General features: G+C 24.2%; 1 protein-coding gene across 2 annotated transcripts; it reads right to left on the bottom strand.

The window, feature by feature from the left end:
* Positions 1-214: 214 nt before the first annotated feature.
* On the bottom strand, positions 215-5,602 carry LOC114130576 (DNA primase large subunit-like). Of its 2 annotated transcripts, none has more exons than XM_027995570.2 (10): positions 5,440-5,602; positions 4,645-4,807; positions 4,438-4,553; positions 3,889-4,107; positions 3,283-3,501; positions 2,358-2,498; positions 1,097-1,276; positions 836-1,031; positions 580-753; positions 215-501 (listed from the first exon to the last, which is right to left on the bottom strand). In XM_027995570.2, the coding sequence occupies exons 2-10, from the start codon at positions 4,790-4,792 to the stop codon at positions 407-409; spliced, it is 1,488 nt and encodes a 495-aa protein (XP_027851371.1). In that variant the 5' UTR covers positions 4,793-4,807; positions 5,440-5,602; the 3' UTR covers positions 215-406. The 2 variants fall into 2 exon arrangements, with proteins under 2 accessions (XP_027851371.1, XP_027851372.1); XM_027995571.2 differs by having other exon boundaries at positions 215-474.
* Between the last annotated feature and the right edge of the window lie 4,500 nt (positions 5,603-10,102).

Below are 10,102 nucleotides of genomic sequence, written 5' to 3'. Positions count from 1 at the left end.
ACATACTGAAATTGTCTGGTGCTTTCTATAAGTTTTTCAAAATTTGTAAAAAATCACCAATTTTATAAGTATTAAATTCTAATAAGTTAAGTTTCACACAATAAGTTGTATATGATGTTATATAAACATAGATTATTTTAACAGGCTAATCTTTCACATACAATTCTTAGGTGAGGTTAAGTTAAATTTAATTAAAATTAAAATTAAGGCAGTATGTCATACAACTATTTATTTGTATTTGCCAATGTTTAGTAAAAAAAAAAAAAATATAAACATATATTCTGTAATTAAAATGTTTACATCCATTCAGTTTTAAACTTAAAATTAAAATTATTAAATAAAAAAAATATATATTATGCTATTGTATAAATGTTATTAATAATTATAATTATTTTTTTTTCACTTGTTACTCACAATCCATTTTATCAACAAAGTCGACTATTGTTTGATCAAATTCTGTATTGTCAATATCATCTATCATAAATGAATCATTTACATTAGCTGTTAACATAGTAGTATGTATTAGATTTATTATTTAGATTTAGCTTGAAATATATTTCAATAAATTAAAAAGCTTACAATTATTGAAAACTCCGTTATTGATTCCTTTTAATTTTTGACTTTCTTCAAAGAATTGGTTTGGATGGTTAATAGCTGTGCAAGAAGGTGATGCACCATTATGTGCTTCAAAATATTTTGTACAGGCGATTTGATAATGACCATTTTGAGACAAATTCAAAATTTCTTGAACACCTTAGTACAAAAATGTTAATAATAATTAATTTTTGTTTTAAAGTTTAATGCACCATAATAATATAACTAAAAACATTCATACTTTGAGTTGAAATGTTAGAAGTCTCAAGTAATTGTTTTAAAGTTTGACTGTTGGTATGTTTGTATGGGCAACCATGATATTCATCCAAACCCACTGCACCCATAATAATTTTCATACAACTGTATGGTGTATAGTTTACTTTTTTTCCTTCTTTACCATAATTATGCCTTATATTATAACTATATTGTTTATCAAACTAAATTGAGAAAATAAAAATCATTAATAATCATTAATTATAAATATAAACCAAGCCATCTTTACTTTATCCGCATCCATTTTCTTAGTAAATTCTGATCTCCATAATATCAAAGCTTGTTCGAGTGGTAATCCTGCTCCTTTTAAAAATAATCCATACTGTTGGCGAGCTTGATGTTTCAAATGATGTTCACTCCTTAAAACTACATGCAGCCGTTTCATACATAGTGGGAATGACTTTGAAGACTAATTTTTAAAACAAAAAATGGATATTATACATTTATACTATTCCAAACACGTAGAACATTTTTAGTTTGTTTTGTTTTACCACACAATCCCACCATATGGGTATAAATATTTTTGATGAATTCAAAATATATAATAATAAATAATCTTTTGGCCTAGATACTACACATGCGTATACTAAAAAAGTCTTGTTTCATCACTCACTTCATGTATTGCTATTTAGTCAATGCTAATATTATATTAACATTTTACTTCAATATACATAAAAATATTAAATTATACTCAGTATTACTAATTTGACAGTAAGAAGAGTCTAATATTATAAACATCATAAAATGTATAGTTACAACCACATTATAATTGAAATTAGTAAGGTATGATATATCATAAAAGTCATAATGGTATATTATGGTAAACAAAATATAATGATGCATATTAGGAAAAAGTAATATTATATTAAAGCCGAGATTACACAGACCGAAATATAAAAGGAGAATGACTGAGACGTATAGTTAATATAAGTATATTAACTATGAAATGTCTATGGCAATTGACATCATACTGAAGAGGTTAACGAGGGAGCAAGAATAAAAAATAACTGATGTAAATAAAGTTGTTTTCATAATAGTACCTATATTACTAGCTTTAGTAAATATTTATTAAAAAGTATAGTGTGTATTTAAACTAGAAATATATTATTGTAAACTATTGTTTTAAATAAATTAATTTGAAATTGTGAAAAATATATAAAACAAATTTAAAAATTGTAATTGTAGTGACATTTTTCTTAAAATAAAATGCATGTATGGGTTTTTAATAATTTTAAAATTATGTAATTGTGTATAAATTATGATTTATGACTAATATGAATGTAAATATAATATGAAAAATAATAACCAACAAACCTACAAAACATAACAATACAATAACTATTAAAATGTTATACTATCAGTTTTATCTTAAGTGGGAAAGTATGAAATAAAACCAGTTACCTAATAACAAAATGAAAACTAACCTATTTTTCAATATAATAACTATGCAGATGCCATATGACTACTAAGTTAACTTTAAAAATACTCACATGATCAATAGTGTTAATAGATAAAGAAGACATATTTTCTGTAACTGAGTAATTTTTACCCATGTAGGACTGATGTAAATATTTTATAAAAGCACCAAATCGTTCATCTTCACTAATAGCACTGAATTTTTGAAAACATTTCTAAAAATATTCAATCAATACAATTAGTCATTTAAATATAGTTAAGTTGAAAGCTTTTAATATAATATAAACAAATACTTGAACAATGTTGATGCTAAAGTAACTACAAAAAATGTCTTATACAGTAAAAAAAATATTAAAGAACATTTATCTAGTTCAGCGGTTCTCAATTGGTGGTCCGCGGACCCCCAGGGGTCCGCGTGTTGGTTTTAGGGGGTCCGCGGTTGTGTTGTTCTGAAGTGATATTTTAATTTTATTTGAGTGAAATTATTAAGTTTGTAGTAGTATGAAATTCCGAGATTTTTGGACTATTGAAACTTGATTATCGCGAAAAAAAATAGATAATCAATTTCATAGAAATAAATATCATTATTATCTTCACTATTACACTATTATTACTATAATTCAGAACGTGAAGCCATACTTATTATTTTCTTTCCATTAACCAATAAACCATATAATTTAAAGGAAACGATCAACATTAGTATTAGTTAGTAGTCTCAGTCATTATTGGTCAGCGATTAGTGTTGTTTATAAAATTAAAAATTAAATTATATTGAAAATAAATCTTACAAATTTATTTCTCATTCTCATAATAAAATTAAATTAAAAAGTAAGTATTTATAAAAAAGGGGTCCGCGGACCAATTTAAGTTATAGCTAGGGGTCCGTGGCTTCACACTAATTGGGAACCGCTGATCTAGTTTATTATTCATTTTAACAGTGATTTCGACATGACATGCTTTTCTTAATAAAATCATATTAAATTGAGAAAAAAAACTCACAACTAATTCTTGAGATAGTTCTGACCGAAATGTTTGACATATTCCGGAGATAACATCAGTTTGTATGACATAAGCAAATCCATCACAGAGGTAAACTTTTCTATTACGAACTAAATCCAATACTTGTGTCCAGCGAACTTTAAAATACTCATTATTGTTTCCAGCTGTAGCAAAAGAGCCCATACTTTCAACCATTGTTTGATGTTCTTCTTCGCTAACCTACAGATGATTTATAAGCAAAATATGATGTAAATAGAATAACAATAAGAATCTAGACAATTGTTAGCATAACATAGTGTAACATTTAATTGGTAATTTAATTTTTTAAATTGATAACAAATTATTAATATAATACTGTTTGTTATATTGAATGTAAAGGTTAAGTTAAATTACGTAAGCATATGACATAATTAAATAGATGTCTATCTATTGCCTAGGGATCCTTATGGTTAATTAATTTAATTTGATACATAAGAATGCATTTGTTATAAAAATAATACAATATAATAAATTGAAGTTTTAACAAAAATTATTATTGTCTTTTGTCTAATAGGAATACAATATTATTTTATTTTATTTTTATTATTATTATGTTATATTACTTACTGCTGAATAATTAGTATTATTAGTTGATAAAAATTTTAGTTTGTCGCTTTTTGAAAGAAGCGACCAACGTAATTTAAACAATTCTATTTCTCTGTTGATAAACCATTTTCGTAACTCGTCACTTTTACAATAAATTAGTCGAAGAATAAAATGTGAACATAAATCTCTTTTTCTCGCATCACAGTTTTCATTGTAATCCTTATAAATTCCACCATTTATCTAAATAAAACAAATCATAATTACATTAGATTTTAAATATTTATGATAAAATAACATACATTATCAAGGTATTCATATTTTAAAAATAAACAATTAGAAGAATATAAGACTAAATTAAACATATTAATAATTTTAAAGTCACAAATATAAATTATGTAAAATATTAAATCTTCATATTTCATAATAGCGCTAACTTAGTAATTAGAGCAGTAGTAGTGTACATAATGCTTTTAAAAAATACTGAAGCATTTCATTCAGAAATAGTATTTTAAAGAATAAGTTATAACTCATTATTTCTATCTTCTAAGACTTAAGTATAAAAAAACATACCAATTTATACATATGTTTTAAACCTTCTTTCTTTATTTCTTGAACTACGGACTTAGTATAATCCTCATAATTATTTGTGTTTCCTTTTAAACTCAATTGTTCCAGTATTTGTAAAACTAAACAGAATGAACAGCTCATTAAATATAGATTAGTATTGTAAACTCTAAACAAAACAATATTATCTTTATAGCTAATATTTTGTCTTACCCTTTAGTCTTTCAACTGCCCATTCTTCAAACTCGTCCAAATTAATATTTATATCAGGAACTTCTCGATAAAGTTGTAAATCATGATCGCAAGAGGCTTTTTTAAGTTTTTCTAAAGCTAAATTTTTTCTATTTGGTGTAAAATTCATTATCAGTCAGATAACCTTTCATTCATTAAAAAAAAAAAAAAAAATCATTGAGTTAGATAATATTTTTTACATTGTTTAATATGGTGTAGATTAGAGGTTCTTAAGAATGTCGGATGAAAAAGTTATATACTTGGATATTTGACATTAACTATGGTCTAATACAAAATAAAATTGGTTTTATAGTATTTCAAAAACAATACAATTATTTAAATATATTTTAACGATTGCAAAATGAAAAATGTACAGATATTCACAATAACTTCTGAATTGTGATTGTTAATAAAAAATATTTTCAAAATTGGTGGTTTATAAATAATTAAGTGATTTAAACTTATTTTTATTTTGTAAGGAATGTTATCAGATTAAAAATCTTGGAAAAATGAGGTAAAAGGAAAATGGGAAACATTATAATAAGCAACATTGGAGAGATGACCAGATTTAATTATTATAGGAATTACAGAACAAATGTTCCAAGTATATACCATCCCAGTACAGCTGTATATAATACGACATATTATGTCAAAAGACGTAAAAATCGGCACTACGTGCCAGTGAAATCTTAACTGCACTATAGAGGAGTATGTTAAACAAATATTACATTAAGTTATATTCTTAAGCACTTATAATAATAAATCGAAAATACTCACAAATCGATTACCGTCCAATTATCTTATTTCACTGTTTAATTGTTTAAACACAGTACGAAAAATCAAAAGACTGTAAACTGAGCCGACAGAAAGAAATGATAGATATAATAGTAAATTAAAAACATATCTAAAATCCAATTGTTTAATGTTATCATTACTTTTGTTTAGCAGAAATGCACCGTTTGGCGGGAAACAAGAATACAAGACAGATTATGATAACAAATGCTACATTAAACATCGAGATAGATAAGAATATTCTTATCTATCTTGATGACATTAATTACCTCCATAATCACAAATCATAAATTGCGTTATGAATATGGTGACCAGAAGTACTATTTTTCATAGGACAGAACTTTTTTTTTATGCAAGTGACAAGTCCTACTAGTCCTAGTGTCATTTAACAATAGTGTTAAGCATATGAAATTGTAATCTTTTTTTGAAAATATTATGGGCTACTACAAATTTATGATTTTTATAATTTGGTGGTAATTTATATTTTATGGTTCGAGCTAAATGCTAATGCAATCTAATTGGTTGTTAGCATAGTTAATTTAATTTATTAATGTTTCCTACATTCTAACAAAATTTTGTATTAATTTATTCAAATTTTATACTTGGTATTTTTACCTTTAAAAAATACCTAACTAAAATATTTATACTTTAGTTTAAGTTTATCTACTTAAATTTTATAGAATTATTATCATAAAGACACACATCTAACGAGTTGATATAGTAATTTTAAATAATAATGTTTTTTAATATCTAGGTACCTACCTAATAATAATAATTAAAAAAAAAAAAAACAATTTTTGTAGATGATCTATGGTCTATGATATGGGCAAAATGGGTATACGTATTGGCAATTTTTAAAATATACTTTTTTTTAATTTTTATATCTGGTCACCATAGTTTTGAAGGTAATGCCTATTTATTGTACCAATGTTATTAATTACAGTACTAAATTTATGTCTTATCTTAATATCTGTAATTTATGGTTATTAATTTAAAATACAACAACTCAAATCCAGACCAGTTTAAATTAGAACTTAATTAATGAAATAAATTCTGACTGGTAGCTGTCTAAAAAATGAATGCCTACCTAAAAGATTTATTAATACAAATTTACACCAAAAACTCATATTTTTAAACAATTATCGGTAAGTAATAGTAAATAATAATAGTAATAGCCAATAGGTATACAAAATAAAATAATAAGTAACTATTGATATAACAAAATATATTAAAATAGGTATTCATTTGAAATGAATTCATTAAGTGCCTATAATATGGGGATAAAATTAAATTTTTTGAACAACCAACTTGGTATACTATTATTAATATTTTTCATATATCCTGATATCCAAGTATAGTAAGTACATAATATTTGAATTTAAATAGATAAGTATTTTATATAATATATTAATATGATTATAGTTTTAGAATCACTGTGCATTATCTAATGTTCTCAAATTCAAAAAACCTTTGATACGATCTCAATAAAATACGTAGGTACCTATATATATTTTTAAAAATTTAAAAACCGCTGCTAATAATCTGAACAGATTATCTGCTTAAACTTTAAAATATATCTTACCAAATCTTGAAATAATACCATTATTATACATGCAAACATATGAAAAATAGTTAGTTAATAGTTTTCAAGGTCAAAAGATTTTTACTTCGTGGATCAAATTTATATTCTCATATCTGCCTATACTATGGCATAGGCTATTAACTTATTTGCATTAAAAAACTATGCAAACTAGTAAACATTGTTTCATTGTTTTATTATGAACATATCGATGGAATAGCATAGGTAGGTATCTGTTATTAAATCTTCAATGCAGTTCAGGAATTTTGTACGACAATGATCCGTACATTTCGAACGTAAAGTAGGCAATTAATTATAATAAAACACAAACACTAAACAATTACCATAATCGCTGGCAAATCCACATAACCGCTGTCAGTTTAAATTATAATGATTTTATTTTAATAGGTAGTTTGTTCTAAATAAAAACATCATTTTAATAAAAAAAAAACCCCCCTTTGTTATAATTACCTACATCTAATTTTTAATTAATGTAAATTATTTTTATTGTTTTATTTTATTTAAATATAAATTAATAACCAAGCTTTAATAACAGATTTAAATAATTTTTCAAGACAACATCACTCTTATTAACTATATATTTATATAATTACCTACCTAGGTACCATATACTATCTACTTTACAGCTGTCAATTGCCCGTCATGTTATAACTGTTATAAGTATTTAATTATAATATGTAGTTCACTAGAGTACGAAAGTTCATTTTGTGTGTAATGTGTATAAACTTTTATAGATGCTTTGAAAGTCAATTTTAATCAATTTTTTTTTTTAATATATAGTTAGGTACCATAATTTCGAGTAGGATTATGGTATTCAATTATTCAAGAACCACATTAAAAATACTTACTATTAATACAATAATGCAATAAATAAAGCTAAATTTATAATATAATAATGACAATAATGTACATAATGAAATATTAAATTCAAAACATATAGAAACTTATAATTATTATTTTACGTTTATAAATGGCATTACTGCATTAATTTGTTCGTTTATGTTTGTTTAAAAATATTTTAATAGTGTGATTAAATTAATAAGTAGTATTGTAGTATATTATTATTCATTATTAAATACTATTTATTACAGATTTAGCTTTTTAAATTTGAATACATACTGGCTACCGGCAACCGGCTTACCTAATCATTCCAGTTTTATCTAATTACTGATTACGAATAGGACATCAAACATTCAGACAACACTACAGCAGATAACTATATTGGTATTAAACCTATTTACTACCTATATATATATTTTGTCTATGAAATTAATATACGAATGCACCATGTAAGTTTCATGAGAATAATTAACTATACAATATATCTACAATAAATAACTGTGTAATTTCAATTTAAAAAAGAAGAGGGAACTTAATAATAAACTTCTCAAAGTTCTTAAAACTGAATTAAATATTGTAGGTATCATATTTAAATTTTGATGTATATATATTTTTTTTAGGAGATAATCTAGTCTGAAAATCCCCGAAAATATCCATTTAGTGTAGCTGAGCCAAACTATATAAATTAAATAGGATTAGTTAGGCACTACCTAGAAATTTAAGTTTTTACCATTTATTAAAACTTCGATATGTTGGAGAGGATTATGAGCAATATTTTTGATTTATTAATTAAATATATTATATCATAGTTTCCTAAGAATTCGATATTGCGTATGATAAAATTGCATAGTATTTATTGTACGACGTACAATTGTTATGTAGTCATTGTTATACTTATTACCTAGTTTATCCTAGTTATTATAGTCATGACACGCGTGAAATATGATGTACTTTTTAAATGATGAGGAGGTAGGTTAGGCTTTTATCGTTTATCTTTTTTTTTTATTACAACACATGATAGTTTATAAATTATGATAATTAATAACCATTGTACATAAAGCGTGTATGATGCAGTTTATAAGTCGTAATCCGATATCCAAGCGGCGTGTTTGAGTCACTCGGTTTTATGTACAATGTATATAATATAAAAAAATATTATATTATATAGCTATCTATAATTTTACTTGTATTAGACACCCGCTATAATGGAAAAAGCAAAATATTTATCTTATCGTTTTTTGATACTAAAGAATTCATCCAATATTTTTAAAAATACTCATTAAGTCATAATAGATCATTTTCTGCTTACATAGATATCGGTTATGATGGCTTTTAAACCCTAAAAAATTGGTAAATACATTATACTGGCCAACTTCACAAGTTTTTTTTTGCAATTAGCCATAAAAATGTTATTTCATTAATTTTGATCAAAAGAATTTTTTATGGATGTGTGTTTAAAATACACTAAAGCACTTTGATAAAAGCCACGTGTCAATTGAAAATCAAATAACCACTTCAGCACTTATATCTATTTACGATATAGAAGTATAAAATAATAAAAAATAAAATGCATTGTCATCAAATTAATATTGGGAGTTTGGTATATTATATTCTAATTTAATTATTCATAATAATATAATCATATCTTAGGTTTGCAAATTACAGGAGATAAAATAAGGAATATTTTAAAATATTTTTAATATACGCATAAAAAAATCATACAAAATGAAAATTTAAAAATATTTTATGAAATTTATTGGATAACTAGTTGGCATTATTGAACTGAAAAAAATAGTAAATAATACTAATAATAATTTATTTTGAATATTTGTTAAGTACCTACATAAATACATTTTTCGTTTTACTAGATAAATTATTGAACCACAAAAAATATAAAAAGATTAAAACTTCTTTCAGGTTTCGAATTTGCGTCTAATAAGGTTTCAGATAACTTCAATTGTAAAGCTGTGTAATTTTTTCTGGTAAAAACAGTATCTATAGGTACACTTATTATAGTTGAATCTATGAAGGTCAAATTTAGCTTATTGATAAATGACTTTTATTTATTTTTATTTTATCAAGATCAAGCTGTCCTAATACATTGTAAGTTTATTTAATATATTAACCATTTATTTTTACACTTTTTAGAAAACGCTAACTTTTTATTAGATATAGGTACCTTACGAAGTAAGAATAATTGTATTATGT

The sequence above is a fragment of the Aphis gossypii genome, chromosome X (genome assembly GCF_020184175.1).
Source record: "Aphis gossypii isolate Hap1 chromosome X, ASM2018417v2, whole genome shotgun sequence".
Lineage (NCBI taxonomy): Eukaryota > Metazoa > Arthropoda > Insecta > Hemiptera > Aphididae > Aphis > Aphis gossypii.
Note: the sequence above shows the minus strand (reverse complement) of the source record. Positions and strands in the feature narration are given on the sequence as shown.